At 46.2% G+C, this 23,219-nt stretch overlaps 1 protein-coding gene across 1 annotated transcript in view; it reads left to right on the top strand.

The window, feature by feature from the left end:
• The first annotated feature begins 8,539 nt into the window (after positions 1 to 8,539).
• Positions 8,540 to 23,219, top strand: part of si:ch211-136a13.1 (HHIP-like protein 1) — a 22,720-nt gene continuing 8,040 nt past the window's right edge. The window contains exons 1-3 of the mRNA XM_031573971.1: positions 8,540 to 9,090; positions 18,230 to 18,879; positions 19,607 to 19,750. Coding sequence (XP_031429831.1) covers positions 8,797 to 9,090; positions 18,230 to 18,879; positions 19,607 to 19,750 — 1,088 coding nt within the window. The 5' untranslated portion in view covers positions 8,540 to 8,796. The remainder of the gene's footprint in view (positions 9,091 to 18,229; positions 18,880 to 19,606; positions 19,751 to 23,219) is intronic.

The following is a 23,219-nucleotide window of genomic DNA, read 5'->3' as shown; positions in this document are numbered from 1 at the left end:
GTATGATACCCAATCAGCTAAACTGCATGCCTGTTTTGTTCTGTCGTTTTTTATTTTAGATATAAGCATCCGCTAAACAAATAACCCTAAATGTAAATAACTCTTAACAGTATGCGTTGATGACTGATGCATAGAAATAATAATAATAATAATAATAATAATAATAATAGAGAATTGATGCTTTCAGAATGACATATCAATTAACAACACACACTGGTTTTTTTACTACCTACATCAGTTTAACCACTTTCAAAAAGAATGTTTAAAAATCAAAATATGATATTTCCTCTTGAAAATTAGGAAACTATTGACAGACATTTGTCTGCGTTGAGACAAATGACAAGAAATGTTTAATAGCGTTATATGTCACACTCTACTAGATGCTGTGAGAGCCATGTTAACATCTCTGCATAATTAAAATGGCCAAAAGTGTGTGAAGTCTCAACATACAGCTGTGCAGTGTGATCATATGCAGCTGTGCAGTGTGACCACTGTCTCCATATACAGCTGTGCAGTGTGATCATATCACTGTCTTCACATACAGCTGTGTAGTGTGATCATATCACTGTCTCCAGATACAGCTGTGCAGTGTGATCACTGTCTTCGTATGCAGCTGTGCAGTGTGATCATATACAGCTGTGCAGTGTGATCACTGTCTGTCTCCAAATACAGCTGTGCAGTGTGACCACTGTCTGTGCAGTGTGATCATATACAGCTGTGCAGTGTGACCACTGTCTTCACATACAGCTGTGCAGTGTGATCATATCACTGTCTCCATATACAGCTGTGCAGTGTAATCACTGTATCCACAGCCTGCCCTGACTGAGTCCTAAAGCCCAACTGTTATATGCCTAATCTTACACTCGTCTTTTTCTACAAGGTGATAATGGGTGGTACAATTTAAAAAACAGATAATTTTAAACTTTAAATAGCCACTTTATGATGCAAACTGGGAATTCTTTTGAAAAGAAGCCGAGGTCTATAAAGAGCTAATAAAACTGAGCTGGTGCATGAATAAGTCTCTGCTGTGTATAAAGGGAATTAAACATCAGCGCATGTCAGGACTCATTGGCCTCCCGATGAAGGCATCATTTATTCACAGGCTCCTGAAGATGGGTCCCCTCTCCTTCCCAGTCAGGGTGGGGTGAGAAGTTCAGGCGTGCTCCCTCAGATGACACCAGGCATTCAACAACAGAGAAGAACTCTCATCAACAGAGAAGAACTCTCTTGTGTTACATTATGACAGTTTAATGTATCAGCGTTCCATAAGAGGGAGTGTTGTTATTGTAAATATCAGCACCATTGTGATCATGACATTCTATATACATACTATACGACAATTCAACGTGACGTCACAACAACAAATAACTTACTTCCGGGTGGCTAACGTCGTCCCTGCCTATAGTAAACCTTAACAAACCAACAGGATTTTCCATGTAATTTAACCAAGGTACGAACACGTTTAATCATAATTGTGAATATGATAACAACACGTTTTATGAGTATGATCTTGTGAACTGAAAAACGAGACGTTCCCGATGTCGTTGCTGTTGATATTTGTTAGCGAGTAACGGTCATATTGTAACGGTTTATTGCATCAAACTTGTAGTGACTGAGATCGCTACAATATCCAACTTAAAGATGAACGATTTTCAGGACTGTTTGTAGCTTTCCAGCTATCTGTCTGGGAACAAGAATTTTTCCATACAGATATTAATAAAGTACCTATCATCTATCTATCGTATTGACAGTATTGAAAACTTTGTCATTGTATTGTAGATGAGCAGTTTTGAGGATTTGTGCTCTTTTAGCAGATGTGGTTGGACTGGAGTTAGCTAACTCAGGTCCCAGGTGTTATTATTGGGCAAAATCAGTGTGGTCAGCATCAGGGTTTGGCCGACCTGCATTATAAAAAAGATTAAGTAACCGTATCATAGCCAAGCCAGATCACGCCATTGTGTGTGGTTTGTTTATTTACAACAACGGGACTAGCATTCTCACGCTAGCAAGCTTGCACGATATGCTACCCAACGTTATGCTACCCAACAGCAACCCAACAAAAACGTTTTATAAATGACCTGTGAGAAAATGTCTTCCGCAAATCCGGTCATGAGTGGTTGGTTGCCAGCCTGTCCACAGTTTGGTACAGTTAGATGCAACGAGACCGCCCGGTAAACGTACAAAGGCTGGATCTGTGCTAGCGTTATCCACCCGTCAGTCTCTGTATCCAGAGGTTCCGTTGGGTCGATTTAGATTTTACCGTGGGAAAACGGAAAAAGCCTAAACCTAATCCTTTACATTCCTTGGTACATCTGGTATTACAACCCCAAACACAACACGTTTTCGGCATGACGTTAATCGATTCGTAAATTAACTACTATTGTACTGTCGTCGTTGAGGTGTGATAACTTCAACTAGACAGCGAGCCAAACTCTCTTATATTCATAAAGATGAAGAATGTCTTGTATTCTTGTTTGCAGATTTATTCTTCAAATTGTACTGGATCCACGACAATAAATTAAAGTGATCAAAGGATGAAAGAGAGTGAAACTAGAACACAAAAAGCAAAATGTTGCAATTAGCCAAGTCACCTAGTTCCATGAAGTAAAGAAAGCACATGTTAAGCTAACTGTTAACATTTCCTAATAGCATACACGTTTAACATTGCCTTTTTTAGCATTATAACTAAGTTTTTAAACAATGAACTTAACTTAGTTATAGCAAGATACAGCGATGCCTCTGCTGGGGAATCAACCTGTAAGAAGGAATCTCTCCGGCGTAATGACCGTCAGCCTGCCGTTTCTAAATTATTCTGAACAATTTTACCTGCCTACTTCCTGCACAGCTCAAAATTACAACGTCAAAATCAAAGTCTGGATATAACTGAAATTTTTACAAATTCGACAATTCAAATGAAATGTGATAGAATGATAGAATAACTATAAACTACGATGTTATGCTACTATGCTATGCTACTATACTAACAGCTGTTGACAGGATGACAGTTAGCCACCCGGAAGTACCTTGGCAACCTTTGTTTACAAACATTCTGATTAGGTCTATATAACTTCAGTTTATCTATTGCATTTATTTTGGGATTGTTCAGTCAACAATTAACTGTATGTAGGTATCTCTTTAATGTGGAGTGATACAATTACTAACATGTCTCGGTGCTATAACAGGAAATATCAGCACCCATGAAATGCCTCTTGTCCAATCAATGTTGACACTCGCGCACATTTTGAATGTGCTGCTGTGGTAACCGTCTCTTAGCTGAGAAAAGTGGTGTGTGTTAGGAGGCTTGAAGCCAGTCGAGACATTGCGCTGAAGAAGATGGCAGCTGCTCCTCTGTCTACTGAGGAACTTGCTGACCCGTGGTTGGATTTGTTTTCTCTCCGCGTGAGGTTTGGGCCGAGGGCCGGTTCATGTGACCTGGCAGCGACCCTGATTGTTTTCGTTCACCTCAAAGGCCTCAAAGTTCCTGCCCATCATCCCAGCATCCCGTCCTTCTGGAAGAGAGAGTGAGTGAGGGGAACAAAGAGAGAAAGAGAGAGATGGAGAGAGAGTGAGTGAGTGAGGGGAACAGAGAGAGAAAGAGAGAGATGGAGAGAGAGTGAGTGAGGGGAACAGAGAGAGAGAGAGAGTGAGTGAGGGAACAGAGAGAGAGATGGAGAGAGAGAGAAAGAGAGAGAGTGAGTGAGGGGAACAGAGAGAGAGAGAGAGTGAGGGGAACAGAGAGAGAGTGAGTGAGGGAAACAGAGAGAGAGAGAGAGTGAGTGAGGGGAACAGAGAGAGAGAGAGAGATGGAGAGACTAGAGGGAGACTGAAACAAAAGAAAAGGGGACAGAGAAGAAGACGAAACGACAGACAGATTTAAAGAAAAAGTGACAGTGGAAGGGGCGACAGAAAGAAATGCAGAAAGTGAAAAAGAGCAGAGTGAGAGAACAAGAAGAAGAAGAAGAAGAAGAGGAGTGCAGAGCCCATTACGAGACGGAGACGGAGGGCAGGAGTCTGACGTGACCCAATCTGGCGTTGTCTCTGCAGTTAATGGCCACTCCGCAGCAGGATGATAATCACCGGGGCTCGGAGAGAAGCGTGAACACTTGGGCTCGCTAATGGCTCCAGCAGATTCTTCCAGTGTCACGTTCACTTTTACACAATATTACAGGGGATCAAAGCTCTGTTCACTTTTACACAATACTACAGGGGATCAAAGCTGGGTTTTACAGAGCGGGTAAAACTTCTTCACTTTATGCAATCATTGGACAATGGAGGGTTACCTTGTTTGGGATAAACATGAGAGCATTTAGTCCTAAGATGTTCTTTGAATTGTTTTCCTTTTACCTTTAAAGTTTTAGTAAAAATAACTCACAATAGCGTTGTCATTTTCCGATGCTTTCTATGTATCAGTTTTTTTTTTCATAAAATGTGACATGTAAAAGTAGTCTGAAACAAGATAAAAATAGATTTGTATGATTGTTGATACATTGATATGGAGATTAAGGTCAACAGGGTACTTCCATTCTCCCAAACGTTGTTTGACATAAAAACAAAAAAAATCAATTGGTTGCAAAAGCATATTCCAACATATTTCAGAAGGTCACAAAATAGAGACTGGCAAAGATAAAGTAGGTGAGATTGCAAAGGTTTAATCTGCATGACGTTTTTTTGTCTGTGTTGCATGTTGCTGTGCATTTACACTTCACCTCAGCTTTCCTGTACACCCCCCCCCCCCCCCCCACACACACACACACACACACACACACACACACACACACACACACACACACACAAAGAAAATGCTAAAGAAGCAGCGGACCTTGGATGAACCCCTCTTCCAAACAGCAGCGTGGCAGGCGCACCTTATCTCACGCTCGGGAGATCTGGCTCTCGCCTGCGCCTCGTAAAGAGACGCCCAGCAGGAGTCCATATGACCCGCTGCTGAGTCACCCAGTCTCACTGGCGTGTTATGTGTGTCTTTCCCGCAAACGCAGGTGAATCATGTTTCCAAAGAGGCCCAGGAAGGCCTCCAGGAAGGCGCCGCTTCGCTCCAGACCCAAGAGGCCCAGGAAGGCCTCCAGAGGAGCGCCGCTTCGCTCCAGACGGGCCCTGCAGGGTTTCATCAAGAGTGGGGTTTGCTTTAATAATGATCAAACGAATATCTCTAAATACTTAATAACTAACACGAGAACTTGTGATCCCTGTGTAATTGTGTTTAAGTACATCTGCAATATTAAAAGATACTTATGGTAGAGTACTTAGAGTAGGTCTTTCTATGATAACCGCTCGTGGGCTGGCCAATGTAAATAAATATGGGCCTTATTTGAAGTTAATGTGGAACAGTGTGTTCTGGGCAGACTACACAAATAGCAGTGGGTGTGATTAATCCACAAGGACCTCCTGCCTGGATGAGGACTAATCTATTCTAAACCATGAAAGGTCACAGAAACAGATGCAGAATTGCAGTATTTACCAGAAAGACAAACTTGGCAAGTACATAGGGAATAAACAGAATTAAACTATCAAACATGACACATTTCAGAGTAAGCCAATGATGGCTGGATTCTGGAAATAGATTTTCTACTAAAATCAGTAAAACAGGATATAATTCTCCTCAGGATAATCAGTCCAGCAATGTTTCAGCCAATCATAATGGTGCACTTCTGAATACACTATCCTGCCTTGAGTAAGTCTACATTACCGAGTGATTCATGTAGGTAAACAAGACAAAGACTGAGGAGGTTCATACACAATCAGCACTAATTCAGAGTAGGTGGCAGCCCCCAGTTGCGGTACAGAGTATTTAACCACAAACAGGTAAGCAGCGAACCTGTGTGGGGATAAATCCAGGTCCCATTAGGGGCAGCTTTTTGAACCGACCCAATGGGCCTGAGGGTAGATCCTGGGCAGACCTATCCCAGTGTTAGCTGCTGTCTGAGATCCTGGTCACACCTATCCCAGTGTTAGCTGCTGTCTGAGGGCAGATCCTGGTCACACCTATCCCAGTGTTAGCTGCTGTCTGAGGGCAGATCCTGGTCACACCTATCCCAGTGTTAGCTGCTGTCTGAGATCCTGGTCACACCTATCCCAGTGTTAGCTGCTGTCTGAGGGCAGATCCTGGTCACACCTATCCCAGTGTTAGCTGCTGTCTGAGGGCAGATCCTGGTCACACCTATCCCAGTGTTAGCTGGTGTCTGAGATCCTGGTCACACCTATCCCAGTGTTAGCTGCTGTCTGAGGGCAGATCCTGGTCACACCTATCCCAGTGTTAGCTGCTGTCTGAGGGCAGATCCTGGTCACACCTATCCCAGTGTTAGCTGGTGTCTGAGATCCTGGTCACACCTATCCCAGTGTTAGCTGCTGCCTGAGGGCAGATCCTGGTCACACCTATCCCAGTGTTAGCTGCTGCCTGAGGGCAGATCCTGGTCACACCTATCCCAGTGTTAGCTGCTGTCTGAGGGCAGATCCTGGTCACACCTATCCCAGTGTTAGCTGCTGTCTGAGGGCAGATCCTGGTCACACCTATCCCAGTGTTAGCTGGTGTCTGAGGGCAGATCATGGTCACACCTATCCCAGTGTTAGCTGGTGTCTGAGGGCAGATCCTGGTCACACCTATCCCAGTGTTAGCTGGTGTCTGAGATCATGGTCACACCTATCCCAGTGTTAGCTGCTGTCTGAGATCCTGGTCACACCTATCCCAGTGTTAGCTGCTGCCTGAGGGCAGATCCTGGTCACACCTATCCCAGTGTTAGCTGCTGTCTGAGGGCAGATCCTGGTCACACCTATCCCAGTGTTAGCTGCTGTCTGAGGGCAGATCCTGGTCACACCTATCCCAGTGTTAGCTGGTGTCTGAGGGCAGATCCTGGTCACACCTATCCCAGTGTTAGCTGGTGTCTGAGATCATGGTCACACCTATCCCAGTGTTAGCTGGTGTCTGAGATCCTGGTCACACCTATCCCAGTGTTAGCTGCTGCCTGAGGGCAGATCCTGGTCACACCTATCCCAGTGTTAGCTGCTGTCTGAGGGCAGATCCTGGTCACACCTATCCCAGTGTTAGCTGCTGTCTGAGATCATGGTCACACCTATCCCAGTGTTAGCTGGTGTCTGAGGGCAGATCCTGGTCACACCTATCCCAGTGTTAGCTGGTGTCTGTGGGCAGATCATGGTCACACCTATCCCAGTGTTAGCTGGTGTCTGTGGGCAGATCATGGTCACACCTATCCCAGTGTTAGCTGCTGCCTGAGGGCAGATCCTGGTCACACCTATCCCAGTGTTAGCTGGTGTCTGAGGGCAGATCATGGTCACACCTATCCCAGTGTTAGCTGGTGTCTGTGGGCAGATCATGGTCACACCTATCCCAGTGTTAGCTGCTGCCTGAGGGCAGATCCTGGTCACACCTATCCCAGTGTTAGCTGCTGTCTGTGTCGGGCTGCTGGCACAGCCTGAGCTCTTTAAATCACACAGAAGAATGTAGCAGTGGTTTGGAGGAGGAGGAGGAGGAGGAGGAGGCAGAGTGCTCACCCTGAGGTAGACGGGAGGAGACGGAACGAGAGACAGATGCCAACGCCGCTCCGCTCCGCTCCGACCATGTGTACCCGCCAGTCGGACAGGGGGAGTCAAGCCTCCTGGCCAGCTGTGGTGACCCCTTGGAAAAGTGACTGAGTACAGACGTGACCCTAAGGACCTTGGAGGTGATCAGACAGACCCAGGCGGATACTGAAGCCACTGTCAGGACCCTCCGTGTGTTACATAAGCACCTCTCTTCTCTGTGTGCACTCCCACTGTGCAGACGGCCTTCTGGGGAAGTGCTCCAGACTGGATGAGTTAAATCACCTCTGTAGCTTGTTTGAACAGGCACACTTACAATGGCCAGATGGGCCATGCAAGTTTCAGTTTCTGCGCCACGTAGTGTAGTAGGCCTTTTGCATCCATAGGCTTGGGCTGCTCCCAGCAGGGTTCACAGAGGAATGCAAGGGAGAGTGTGATTTGGGTCCCATTGCTCTCCTTCTCCAACACACGTCCTCGTGGAGCTTACGTCCACAAACACACACACACACACACACACACACACACACACACACACACACACACACAAACACCTCCCACTCTTTTCCTCTCCCATTCTAGGGTTGAAGAGGTGTGGTAGAAAGAGAGACAGGGAGTACAGGGGGGAGTGAGTGAGAGAGAGAGAGAGATAGAGAGAGAGCAGGATAGAAAAAGAAAGAGAGAATGAGAGAAAAAGAGAGCAGGACAGAGAGTGAAAGAGAGGAAAAAGAGAGAGAGAGCGTAGACAGGAATGTGGAGGGGGAGGGAACCGAGAGCAGCGTGATATAGAACAGCCGCAATGGGAAGGAATGCCTGTGTCTGAGGGAGAGAGAGAGAGAAGGAGGGAGGAAGAGAGAGAGAGAGAGAGAGAGAGAGAGAGAAAGAGGTGGGGAAAAGAGTGAAGGAGGAGGGAACGGAGGGAGTGGAAAGCCTCTCTGTGTGTTTGTCCATACACACGTACACGTGTGTGTGTGTGTCTCTCTGTGTGTGTGTGTGTGTGTGTGTGTGTGTGTTAGTGGAAGCGTGGCTAGGGCTGAATGAAAGAGGCCCTTGCCATGCAGTGCTGATGCTCTTCCAGCGCCGGAGCACATGTCCACAGCCACTGCAGAATCTGTGACAACTAAACACTGGAGTAGAGCTCTGTGGAAAGGTGCGCTGCTTTTGCCAAAAGGGAAATTGCCTGGGAATTGAAACAGGCCCTCGATTGTCCATTAGCTTAGCGGCTCCGGAGAGGCTGAGCTGTGCCCCGCTATGAGTGGACTCAGCTGCTGGGGAGTTGAAATGCCTGAGAATAGACTGCTGCTGATAGTGTTAACAGTGCTTGTGAGGTCTTGGACAGGGGATGCCCATCCGCAGTGTCTGGACTATAAGCCCCCCTTTCAGCCTCCTGAGCCTTTGGTTTTCTGCAAGGAGTACGCAAAGTTTGGATGCTGCAACTTGGACAAGGACAATGAGATATCTGAGAAGTTCTACCAGGTCATGGACTATTTTGATTTCACTGGATTTGTTGCTTGTGGGAAGTACATTCGTAGCATCCTCTGCCAGGTAAGCAAGCAATAGCAGACACAGACACAGACACAGACACAGACACAGACACAGACACAGACACAGACACAGACACAGACACAGACACACACACACACACACACACACACACCACATTCGTAGCATCCTCTGCCAGGTAAGCAGGCAATAGCATGCACTTTCTCTGTTGTTGAGTCTTACCTCACATGGCAACAGGTTTGACATTGTCACCATCTTTGTCAAAAGATATCTACATCGCCACATTACAGAATAGATATTATGAACAGGAGCACTTGTTTTTTGTGCTGGTGTGGTGCTTTTAAACAAATATAAATAAACATATTTTGCCTCAAATGAATGAGATATGCACAACAGTGTTTTAAACATTCAACATATTTTACGTCACGTGACAAAACATAAACAAACTGTCCTGCTGATATATCTTATTATTCCAAGAGTAATTCAGGGCATTGTGCAGATGAGGCAGATGATCATTTAGGAAGCTGCATATAAACCTCGTCACGAAAACTTCTCCAGTCATCTCCAGTCACTCCCATCCCTCTGTAAATGCTTCCAGCATCTGTCTGCCAACCTACAGTAGAATCTGCACAAATGCAGCCCTAAATGGGAGCCGTGCACCCAAACATATCATTATGTAAGCCCTTGACTAGTGTTTGAGACCATGAGTAATAGCAAGTCCATGCCAACTGTGTCTCTTTTAGCCCTTAAAACTCATGGCCTGGGGGAAAAAAAGGGAAAGATAGAGGAAAGGCAAAAAAAGAAGAAAAAAGAAACGAAAAGCCAATGAATCTTTACCCACAGCTTGGTACACACTTGGCTGCTATGCCAGCTGAATCAGGAGAGAGAGAGCGCTAGGTATCCATTACCGTGGTGCTGAGAAGAGCAGGCCCTGCGGTTAGCTGTGGTGGCAACCAGCGCTGTTAGCCACTTAGCGGAGAGAGACGGCTCTCAATGATGGCCTTTGTTTCAGCGTTTATCACTGACACAGGCAGCTCCTTGTGATCTGTCAGAGGCCCGCTGACCAGGAAAACATCCACTTCCTGTCCAGGTAGAGGAACAGGATATACTATACCCCCATCCCGAGGAAAGGATAGTGCATGTGTGTGTGCGAGAGAGAGAGAGAGAGTGCATGTGTGTTTGTGTGTGTATGAGAGCGAGCAAGAGAGAGAGAGTGAGTGTGCATGTGTGTGAGTATGAGAGAGAGATAGAGAGAGAGAGTGTCTCTGTGTGTGTGTGTGTGTGTGTGTGTATGTGTGAGAGAGAGAGAGAGTGCATGTGTGTGTGTGTGAGAGCGAGAGAGAGTTAATGTGTGTGTTTGTGAGTGTGTGGTGTGCGTATGTGAGAGAGAGAGGGAGAGAGTGCATGTGTGTGTGTGTGTGAGAGAGAGAGCGAGAGAGAGTACATGTGTGTGTGTGTGTGTGTGTGTGTGAGAGAGAGAGCGAGAGAGAGTACATGTGTGTGTGTGTGTGTGTATGAGAGAGAGGGAGTAAGAGTAAGACACAGCGAGGTGAGGAGGTGAGTCACACAAACACAGAGCCATACAATACTGAGTGTGTGTGTGTGTGTGTGTGTGTATGTGTGTGTGTGTGTGTGTGTATGAGAGAGAAGGAGTAAGAGACAGCGAGGTGAGGAGGTGAGTCACACAAACAGAGAGCCATACAATACTGAGTGAGTGTGTGTGTGTGTGTGTGTGTGTGTGTGTGTGTGTGTGTGTGTGTGTGTGTGTGTGTGTGTGTGTGTGTGTGTATGAGAGAGAAGGAGTAAGAGTAAGAGACAGCGAGGTGAGGAGGTGAGTCACCCAAACACAGAGCCATACAATACTGAGTGAGTGTGTGTGTGTGTGTGTGTGTGTGTGTGTGTGTGTGTGTGTGTGTGTGTGTGTGTGTGTGTGTGTGTGTGTGTGTGTGTGTGTATGAGAGAGAGGGAGTAAGAGTAAGAGACAGAGAGGTGAGGAGGTGAGTCACACAAACACAGAGCCATACAATACTGAGTGAGTGTGTGTGTGTGTGTGTGTGTGTGTGTGTGTGTGTGTGTGTGTGTGTGTGTGTGTGTGTGTGTGTGTGTGTGTGTGTGTGTTTCATACAATGCTGAGTGAGGGCTGACAAAGGAGGAGTTGTGACTGTAAATATTTACTACCGCTGGGAGAGACAGACAGCCCGTCGCACTCACATGTGGCCAAGAAGCTTTTTTTCTCTTTTCTTCTCTCCTCATTCTCGCGCTTTATTGGCTAGCCCTGCGTAGAGAAGCAGTCTTTGAGGTTCCTTTGAGGGTATTTCTGTTGACCCACAGAGGAAGGTGACACACACACACACACTGGGCACAGATTTACAACCATCTCTTTGCCCTCTTTTGCTTTTTCAAACGTTCGTCTTCCCTTCATTCTCAAAAACAAGGGTTTTTGCCTTCTTAACAAAATTGTCCCATTTTGCATGCGATCCTATAGATGTCCTATAGAGCCTATAGATATCTAATGATATTTTAAAGTCTTCAGTCAACCAGAAGTCCAGAACACATGGCAGTAAGACTTTCTCTAAATGTCAGTGGGAAACTGACAGCCCACACACTGTTGTTTGTACACAGGCTTTGGGTGTTACTACGTGTGACGGAGTTACATAAGTCAATTACAGAGTAAAAGTAATTGTGACTGAGACAGAAATGACAGTAATCTAAATGTTGGTGATTATAAAAGGGTCACAAACGAATATATTCTTTTAGGTAAAAAGCTTTAGAAGCTTATATGTAGAATATAATCATTCATTCTGCTGCTTTGCATGTTTTTGCCATCAGGACAGCTTCCATTCATTTGGCAGTGTGCACTCTTGCTTTTGATTGGTTGTTGGAATTTGCATCGCCTGTCATCTGCCAATCAAAAAGTAATCAACAGTAATCAAATGTAATGAGTGACATTACACTGATTAAGTAATTCAAATGATATTACTTATTATATTTCTAAAAAAACATAAATAGTTATCTGTAACCATATCACGTTTCCAAGGTAACCTTCCCAACCCTCTTTATACACTCTTGTTTTAGGTTGGTTTTGAACAGGCTGAACCACCCTTCTGCTTGACTCTTTCTCCAGGTGCCCAAGGAAGAGAGACATGCAGAGAGAGAGGAGAGGAGAGGAGGGTAGGGGAGAGGAGAGGAGAGGAGACAAAGGGAGAGAGAGCCTTAAAGAGAGATGAGAGGAGACAAAGGAAGAGAGAGCCTTAAAGCGAGGAAGAATAAGATTCAGATGACAGTGAGAGGGAGAGAGTAAAAGAGAGAGAGAGAGAAAAGAAGATAGAGAGGAGAAAGAGCGAGAAAAGGAGGTAGAGAGGAGAGAGAGATAAAAGGAGGTAGAGAGGAGGAAGAGAGAGAAAAGGAGGTAGAGAGAAAAGGAGGTAGAGACAAGAGAGAGAGAGAGAGCAACAGAGGTAGAGAGGAGAGAGAGAGAAAGGGAGGTAGAGGGAAAAGAGGGAAGGAAACAGAGGGAGGGAGAGTCAGAGATAAGATAGTTAGTGTCAGCAGTAAATCCTTTCTGCCCTCGCTGAAAAGCCAAACCACAACCCTTTCTCCGCTGCTCACTTGGCCAACAAACCTCTCAAGCAGCCGCTCTGCCGAGGTGTTGGGCGATGGACTGCCTCCGACAATCACTGTGTCTCCAAACCTTTGGGCTCATTAAAGGCGCACTCAGTGTGGGTGGCCCAAGAATGTTTTAATGTCCCTTCTGGCCATCGCTACTAGTGTTTGTTTACTTTCCTCTGTGTCTCCGTCAGGTCACACTGCCTTTGGATAGTACGGAAGGGACAGAGGGGACAGTTTCCCATAGCATTGTGTATGTGTGCCAGTGGGTGAATTGCTACCAAGTTACCACAGTTTAAAGGGGTTAGCACGTAGCACTGAAGATACAGTCATCTATAGCAATGCACTTGTGTCAGTGGATGAAGCTTTATGGGGACAAGGACGGTTGTCTTTCCAGATGTTCAGTGGTTGTGCTGATTAAACTAAATATGTATTAGAGAGACTACTGGATCAATAAAGATCTGTAGAAAATATGACACAATTGTTCTGAAGGAGAGCAGCGCAGGTAATACAAGGACTGTGTGTGTGTGTGTGTGTGTGTGTGTGTGTGTGTGTGTGTGTGTGTGTGTGTGTGTGTTGGAGGGGGAGGGGCCTAGAGGATGTATGAATTTATTCAAAAAGTTCTTATTCAAAAAACGGAACAATCCAAATAAAATGGCATTTTGCATGTATATTATTCCTGTGATAATGAGTAACACAGAAGCAGTTCCATGATAATGACAGTGATAATGACAAAGCTGTTTTTCGTGTGTATTTACATTTGGCCATACAGAACAGCACAGGATACATGAGAGGGCAAAGCCCTGGATACAGAGGCCAGCCACAACGAATGTAGCAGAGAAAGAGGAAGAGAGAGAAAAAGAGAGAGAGAGAGAGAGAGAGAGAGGAATAGAAAGAGAGAGAGAGAGAGAGTTGAAAAGGGTAAGAAAAAAGAGAGTGTGCAGAAAAAGAGAGAAAGAGAGAGAGGTTGGAGAGGGAGAGGGAGAGATAGTGATAGCTATCCTATGATGACAGAGCTGGAAAAATCGTTTCAGATCCTAATGAAAACAAAGATGCACTTGACTCCAGGCCAAACTACAGTCAGAAAGAAAGACAGAGAGAGGGAGAGAGAGAGAGAGAGAGAGAGATGGCCCTTAAGGACCTAATGTAAAGACTCTCTTGGTATGAGTTTGGGTTACACTTCCTGGACTGAGATTTTTTACCCGGTGAAAACCTCCAAGCATCACCACCCTTAAGGCTCAGTGCATTTGACTTGAAGAGACTGCTATTAATATACTTGTTGCTTTATTTTCCCCCCAAAAAGCCTTTCTGCTTGTAGATAATCTCTAAATATAATCACAAGCTTCACTTTAAGTACTTTGTTTGTGTGTGTGTGTGTGTGTGTGTGTGTGTGTTTTGTGTGTGTGTGTGTGTGTGTGTGTGTGTGTGTGTGTGTGTGTGTGTGTGTGTGTGTGTGTGTGTGTGTGTGTGTGTGCTGGTTAAAGCTGGCCTAATCCCTATGCTTTCCCCATACATGTGCCGGACAGCTGTGTTCTTTCAGTCTCTCGTCTGACATACTGTAGGTTTAGCTCACAATGACGTCACTCACACAGACTGCACTGCACAGACGGAGAGCACAGATCACTAACACAGGCCCAGCACTGCACAGACGAAGTGCACAGATCAACTCACACAGGCCCAGCAGTGCACAGACAAAGAGCACAGATCACTCACACAGGCCCAGCAGTGCACAGACGGAGAGCACAGATCACTCACACAGGCCAAGCACTGCACAGACAGAGAGCACAGATCACTCACACAGGCCCAGCACTGCACAGACAGAGAGCACAGATCACTCACACAGGCCCAGCAGTGCACAGACAAAGAGCACAGATCAACTCACACAGGCCCAGCACTGCACAGACGGAGAGCACAGATCACTCACACAGGCCCAGCAGTGCACAGACAAAGAGCACAGGCCCAGCAGTGCACAGACGGAGAGCACAGATCAACTCACACAGGCCCAGCACTGCACAGACGGAGAGCACAGATCACTAACACAGGCCAAGCACTGCACAGACGTAGAGCACAGGCCAGGCACTGCACAGACAAAGAGCACAGATCACTCACACAGGCCCAGCAGTGCACAGACAAAGAGCACAGATCACTCACACAGGCCAAGCACTGCACAGACGAAGAGCACAGATCACTCACACAGGCCCAGCAGTGCACAGACAAAGAGCACAGATCACTCACACAGGCCCAGCAGTGCACAGACGGAGAGCACAGATCACTCACACAGGCCCAGCACTGCACAGACAAAGAGCACAGATCACTCACACAGGCCCAGCACTGCACAGACAAAGAGCACAGATCACTCACACAGGCCAAGCACTGCACAGACGAAGAGCACAGGCCAGGCACTGCACAGACAAAGAGCACAGATCACTCACACAGGCCAAGCACTGCACAGAAGAAGAGCACAGATCACTCACACAGGCCCAGCACTGCAGAGACGGAGAGCACAGATCAGAGGTTTTTCCTTAACAGAAGAGTGGCTGATGCGATAGCCTAGACTTCACGCCTGTCAGGGCTTCTCACTGGAGATGTAAGGTCTATTTTGAGCGCATGAGATAATGCTGAAGACGGCCGAATGTTTGCGCTGGAATCCACGTAACCTTGCAGACTCTCAGTCTGCTGAGGTCGTATCCTCGATCTCGTTGTCTTAAAAGGCACGGCAAGCTGCATAAACGTAGACATTTACAGCTTGCTCCAAACATCCTAGGCGCTGTTTCTGTCCGCTGAGATTTTTAAATGAGTCATTCGATTGATTTCCACTGTGGGCTGCGTCCTGCTCGGTTGTAACGATGCACTTCCTGGGTCGCGGTGGGGTGTGGATGCATGGCTTGGAGTTAATGATGGATTGGACTTTCCAAGATGCCTATCAATGGCAGTATTTATAGTTTTAATGCTCGTTGCGGACTGGTAGCGGACGTGAAGCAGCTGCACGGATGCTTACCAGCAGATCCAGGGGGGTTGGCACAAACAGTGGCTGTCGAGGCTCCTTTGAACAGAACAAACTGAGACTTAAAAAAAAAACGTTACTCCGCATTGACAGAAAATCTTTTAAGGCATGAGTACTTGTAACATTGTGCCGAGTATCTTGAGGCCATTAGTGTCACAACTAGATCAAGGATCAAGGACAATCTAGGATACTTTTCAGGGCATTTTTCAACTGTCCTTCCTATACTTCTGTTATCGCTTCCAAGCCAGACATCGGGTCTCCATGATGGTCAAAGTGACCTGTAATCAAGGCTCTGTCTCTTCTTATCTTCAAGAAAGACTCCAGCCTTTTGGGAAGAACTCAAAACAACAGTCTGAGAGTCTTAGAGACTGTAATGGGTTATCTAGTTTCACAAAATAGCTCTGACCACAGACTGGGCACTAAACCGATACCCTATATGAACAGAACAGAATAGAACAGAAGAAAATAAATACTTCCTGGACTGATATTTTTTACATGAGATGTTCAAGCATCACTACACTTAGGGCTCAGTTTGAGTCCGTCATATCACAACTAATGTTCCATTGCATTTGACTTGAAGAGATTGCTATTAAACAGAAAAGGAGGAACCGATACCCTATATGAACAGAACAGAACAGAAGAAATTAAGTACTTCAACATATGTTGAGTCACGTCATATTTATTGATGGAGCACATTTAGACCAACACAGGTTGTGCACAAAATGCTATACAGTAGGACTGAAAAAAGTTGAATGATCTGCTTGTGAAAGCTCACGTTACTTCCAGCTCCAAGATCTTCCAGTTTAAACCTCCCACCCCCATACTGCTAATGCTAGCATCGGAGACGAGGCACAGCTACTCTCTAATGACAACCAGGCCAATGCTGTGCTGTGTGCAGGCCCTGTGTGTTCCATTGATTGCCACTCAGTTACGGAATCAGTTGTTTGTGTAGTGTTCGTTTGAGTGATGCTAATGGTGGCATAGGGTTAGCATAGCAATAGGGTTAGCTACATATCTGCTTTGGTTATGGTAGGTGTGCATGGGGCATAGATAGATCATGAATCAAATGTAGATGTTCTCCCCCACCTCAACAATGCTCAGGGTACCTCTGTTATGTCATTGCTAATGTTAATGATATTGCTGCCATAAAGTCAACACAATGCATGAATATGACATAAGGTTAATCAGGACGTAAACTTTAAGGAGTGTGAATGGATATTGCTGTCATAAAGTCAACACGTGCATGAATATGACATAAGGTTAATCAGGACGTAAACTTTAGGGAGTGTGAATGGATATTGCTGTCATAAAGTCAACACGTGCATGAATATGACATAAGGTTAATCAGGACGTAAACTTTAGGGAGTGTGAATGGATATTGCTGTCATAAAGTCAACACGTGCATGATACACTAGATATCTTCATTGGAAACAGGTTAATCAAATATGACATAAGGTTAATCAGGACGCAGACTGGAAGTGCATTGGGAATGGCAGTGGTCCTTGGAGTTTGGTAGATTAACAGACAGTGCAGCAAGAGGATTAAGGACCCCTGGCTCAATCAAACATGGCGTCTCTCTCCGCTAGGGGTGCTAACCCAAGAGCAAAACACTGAACCCCCCATCCACTCCCTGTGTGCAGGCTGGCAACTTAGATAGAAGCCTCTGCCATCGGTGCATGAATGGGTAGATGTCTGAAATATTAATGTGTAAAGTGCTTTGAGTGCTCTATGAGTAGAAACGCGCTGTATAAATGCAGTCCATTTACTATTTGCCATTTGCCTAATTCAGCCCATCTGAAGAAACAGCAAATGTCAATCAAATGTGTCTATTTTAAGCTCCAAACCTACCTTGGGAAGTGGTGTGTGTTGACACTTCAGACCCCAAGGCCTGTTTTTTGACTCTGTAAGGTAATCTGCCATGTCTTGATATTTTTGTATATTTCACCTAACTAAAAACAATGAGGCAAAAGTGGCATGTATGATAATATTCTTGAAGACCTCAGCAATAATAACATGAAAGTAAAAGGAATGTAGTAATGTGAAAAGATGAACAGGAGCATTGTTCAGCAAGACTCCTGCCCTTTGGAAATGTTTCAGGGGAGTAAGGAACAGAAACAGGACAGATGAGGCCTTTTTTTGATCAAATATGTTGTGTCCTGTATCAGGAATGTTCTCCCTATGTGTCCCGTATCAGGAATGTTCTCCCTATGTGTCCCGTATCAGGAATGTTCTCCCTATGTGTCCTGTATCAGGAATGTTCTTCATATGTGTCCCGTATCAGGAATGTTCTCCCTATGTGTCCCGTATCAGGAATGTTCTCCCTATGTATCTCGTATCAGAAATGTTCTCCCTATGTGTCCTGTATCAGGAATGTTCTTCATATGTGTCCCGTATCAGGAATGTTCTCCCTATGTGTCCCGTATCAGGAATGTTCTCCCTATGTGTCCCGTATCAGGAATGTTCTCCTTATGTGTCCCGTATCAGGAATGTTCTTCATATGTGTCCCGTATCAGGAATGTTCTCCCTATGTGTCCCGTATCAGGAATGTTCTCCTTATGTGTCCCGTATCAGGAATGTTCTCCCTATGCGGCTCACCTCTATGACGCCGAGGATGCCAACACGCCCATGCGGCAGCTGCCGGGCCTGTGTGGAGACTACTGCTCGGACTACTGGCGCCAGTGCCGCTACACGCTTAGCCTGCTCCTAGACAACAACAACATCACCACAGCCATCGAGGACAACCACAACAAGTTCTGTAACTTCCTGGTGCTGAAGGACCCACAGTACTGCTACCCAAACGTACTCTCCAACGCCGAGCTCAACAGCAAGCTGGGGGACCTGCAGGAGGACCCAGAGGGGTGTCTGCAGCTGTGCCTGCAGGAAGTGGCCAACGGGCTGCGGAACCCGGTCGCCATGGTGCACGCCAACGACGGCACGCACCGTTTCTGGGTGGCCGAGCAGCTAGGCTACGTGTGGACGTACCTCGCCAACGGATCCCGCATCGACAGGCCCTTCCTCAACCTCACCAAGGCCGTGCTGACGTCCCCGTGGGCGGGGGACGAGAGAGGCTTCCTCTGCATGGCCCTGCACCCGCGCTTCACCGCCGTCAGGAAGGCCTACGTCTACTACTCCGTCAAGGTGGGGAAGGAAGAGAGGATCCGCATCAGCGAGTTCGTCCTGTCCGACGCCGACATGAACATGCTGGACCACACGTCTGAGAGGTAGGGGCAGGGGCAGGTGTGGGAGGGGGGCAGCATGCTGGACCACACGTCTGAGAGGTAGGGGCAGGGGCAGGTGTGGTGGGGGCCATGTCTGAGAGGTAGGGGCAAAGGCAGGTGTGGTGGGGGCCACGTCTGCGAGGTAGGGGCAGGGGCAGGTGTGGTGGGGGCCAGCTGGTATGGAGGTGTGAACTGAGTTGGCCACAAACAATGGCATCCTTAGAGACATGCTAGAGACAGATGCTAACGCCTATGTGTTGAAAGCTCTTTAGCTAGCATGCCCACCTCCCACGCCTGCGGTAGCACATGTTCATTTCCATGTTATTAAATTTGTGAAAAATATTGAGAAAAAGTGCACTCACATTCAAATTCATAGTCATTGTCCTATTCATATTCATGTTGAATGCTCAGTAATAATGAAGAATGCTTGAATAATAATGAAGAATGCTTGAATAATAATGAAGAATGATTTACAGTCTTGATGTACTACAGACTGATGGTTTGAAGCAGGGCTACCGCTCATAACAGCCTACCTCTCATGCCCAAATCAGCAAATGTCCATTTTCATGTTATTCTATTTTAGATAAGACACATTCAGCATTGAACAATTAGTCCTAAAATGCTTGATATTAAAGCCTGATGTGTTGAAACAGAACTAGCGTACTGTAATACCTAGAATGCCACCGCTAAGAGAAAATAACCAGCTAGACTTTTGCTCTGACTTGTGTAGAGTCCTTCTGGAGGTTAAAGAGCCAGCGTCCAATCACAACGGCGGCCAGCTCCTCTTCGGACATGACGGCTATCTCTACATCTTCACGGGGGACGGTGGGAGGGCCGGCGACCCCTTCGGCAAGTTTGGGAACTCTCAGAACAAGTAAGTCCCATTTTACCCCATCCCATCTACCCCAACTGCCCCACCATCTACCCCAACTGCCCACCATCTACCCCAAAAGTTGTGTTTCCTGGTTGCTATGGTTATCTAGTTGCCACGCTAGCTAATATGCTAACTCAGGCGATTTAACTCTCAGAACAAGTAAGTCCCACTTTACCCCATCCCATCTACCCCAACTGTCCCACACAATCAATCATCTGACTAGCAAGACATGGCCATTACTACAACAGCTCGGGGCAGTGGAGAGATGACAAGTTGATTTCTAACTGCTGTGGAAGATTGCGGTGGGTTGTGTGTGTGTGTTGTTTTTTTTTTCCCTTATTCAATTAAAAATTAAAGTGCTATCGATCATTGCCTTGATGGCTTGAGACGTCTTCCAGTTTAAGGAATGACATCATTTGTTTACCCTGAGAGCTGTGTGCATACATCTGAGACTTGCGGGCACGCTCAGTCCATCTCTATATGACTCACTGTAATTTACTGTTTTTCACTGCACTGTCCAGTGATTTGCAATGCGTATGGAAGGCTGTCTGGGGGTTGACTAATGCACATTAGTCAAATGAGGGTTGAAATGCTGTCGAGCAGTGTATGTTGACAGAGATAAACGTTGTGGTTAAAATGGCATATTAAGTGAAAAACATCAGTCTATTCATGCAGACATTATCATTATACTTAATATATATATGTTTTGTTTTCTGTTTGATTTATAAGGCTACACTTTCTGCCTTTCATATTTCCCAGATGCCATTAAGTCAGTAACCATGTCTTCTCTGAAAGATCTGTCAGGCTGATTTTGTTTTCAAGCCTGCAATCCTCTGACAACTGAAGCCTTCAGTTCTGCCCATCTTTTATGTTTGTTTTTACGTTAGAACGCACAAGATGTGTGCTGCACCTATCGCAGCTACATGTCAGGACACACTGCCCCTCAGCTGGAGCTATTTCTCATGGAGAGGGCCTTTGACTGTGAACCTGTTTCTCATGGAGAGGGCCTTTGACTGTGAACCTGTTTCTCATGGAGAGGGCCTTTGACTGTGAACCTGTTTCTCATGGAGAGGGTCTTTGACTGTTGATCCTGTTTCTCATGGAGAGGGCCTTTGACTGTTGATCCTGTTTTTGGGCAGTGTAAATAGCCACATGTGACTTCTGCTCACTGGCATTCTACTGCGTCTGTCTAGCAAACATTTGGCCCCATGGCGATGGACAAGTCCGCCCAGACAGCCACACACTGGCTCAAAATATTAACCTTGGCACGGCTCCGCAGACTTCCCCCTCGGACACTCGGTGGAAATAACAGCGCCCAAGAAAACCTGCAGGATGGCACCGTGCCTGGGCGAGCCCTAACAGGCAGACCGTGGGGGGGGGGGGGGGGGGGGGCATCTCCCACCAGTGACTTACGCCACAAGATGGCTGCCTCAGTGGATCACAAACACAAAAGACAGTAGAATGAAAGTGTTGAAAACCGCTAACTGCTAGACCTGGCAGCAAAGACAGTACAGTACGTGGCAAGCACAGTGTTGCCGTGGGGATGCTATTGTGATCCTGCAGGAGGCCCAGAACTCTATCCTCGGAATGCACCGCATCATTCTGTGAGGTGAGAGGCTCAACTCGCTCGGGCTCGAGCTTCCCTTTGCAGCGGAGCTGTGTTTAGCCCTCAGACAGCAGCTCTCCAGAAGGAGCCTGTGGTAATATTTATGAAGACTAGACACAGACTGGCCACCTGCAGAAGCCACAGAAATATTATTATTCCCACTGAGCCACACTATGTACTTTGATTCTCAGAAGCTTTCATTCTCCTCTTTACAGTTGTTCTTCTGACCCTGGTGTGATCAGGGCCCCCTTTGGCATCGCAATGAGGGAAACAAGAAGCTAAATGAAATGTAACCTCACCCTCAATCAAATGGCTGCCTTAAGACAAGGAGGGCTAATCCTCTAAAAATGTGAACATTTCCCATTTAGTTCCAAGTCTTAAAGCTCAGGCTATCTTGAGAAATGGACCCTCATCCTAACAACTACGGTTTATGGCTATACGTTAGGCCTTAAGGCCTTAACTACAGTTTATGGCTGTATGCTAGGCCGTAAAGGCACATCCTCTGTAGGAGCTGACATGACAGAAACACCCTGATTTCGAGCCAACGTGCTTAGCCAAGATGCTACTCTTAGCGGCTGCTTCTCTGAAGATACCCAGTACATATCACAAGTTATCACAATTAACACTTGTGCTAAACCCAATACATATCACAAGTTATCACAATTAACACTTGTGCTAAACCCAATACGTATCACAAGTTATCACAATTAACACTTGTGCTAAACCCAGCTCCACACTGCCTCTTGTTCTGGGTGATTTTCTTTTCTGGAAAAGATGAACTGCTCTCTCACTCTTTTTATTGTTCTCTCTACCTGCGGTTTCAGGGAGTTCAGCTCCTGACCTACTGTATGTTCCTGTGTAGTACCACAGAGTTCAGCTCCTGACCTACTGTGTGTTCCTGTGTAGTACCACAGAGTTCAGCTCCTGACCTACTGTGTGTTCCTGTGTAGTACCACAGAGTTCAGCTCCTGACCTACTGTGTGTTCCTGTGTAGTACCACAGAGTTCTTCTCCTGACCTACTGTATGTTCCTGTGTAGTACCACAGAGAGCACCTCCTGACCTACTGTGTGTTCCTGTGCAGTACCACAGAGTTCAGCTCCTGACCTACTGTGTGTTCCTGTGTAGTACCACAGAGTTCAGCTCCTGACCTACTGTGTGTTCCTGTGTAGTACCACAGAGTTCAGCTCCTGACCTACTGTGTGTTCCTGTGTAGTACCACAGAGTTCAGCTCCTGACCTACTGTGTGTTCCTGTGTAGTACCACAGAGTTCAGCTCCTGACCTACTGTGTGTTCCTGTGTAGTACCACAGAGTTCAGCTCCTGACCTACTGTGTGTTCCTGTGTAGTACCACAGAGTTCAGCTCCTGACCTACTGTGTGTTCCTGTGTAGTACCACAGAGTTCTTCTCCTGACCTACTGTGTGTTCCTGTGTAGTACCACAGAGTTCTTCTCCTGACCTACTGTGTGTTCCTGTGTAGTACCACAGAGTTCTTCTCCTGACCTACTGTGTGTTCCTGTGTAGTACCACAGAGTTCAGCTCCTGACCTACTGTGTGTTCCTGTGTAGTACCACAGAGTTCAGCTCCTGACCTACTGTGTGTTCCTGTGTAGTACCACAGAGAGCACCTCCTGACCTACTGTGTGTTCCTGTGTAGTACCACAGAGAGCACCTCCTTTCCTAACTTGCACTTCCTCTTCCTTCATCTCTCTTTTTCTACCTCTCCTTATCCTTCCTCTAAAGCTATCTCCTCTAACTAGTACATAACTCGCGCCTTACAGTAGTTACAATCCTGCACTAAATTTCGTATGTAAAATAGTATTTATTGTTACACAGTGGCGGCGCCAGACATTTTTTTCTGCAGGT

Source organism: Clupea harengus, chromosome 9, assembly GCF_900700415.2.
Source record: "Clupea harengus chromosome 9, Ch_v2.0.2, whole genome shotgun sequence".
NCBI classification, from domain to species: domain Eukaryota; kingdom Metazoa; phylum Chordata; class Actinopteri; order Clupeiformes; family Clupeidae; genus Clupea; species Clupea harengus.
This window is presented reverse-complemented; position numbering and strand designations above follow the sequence as displayed.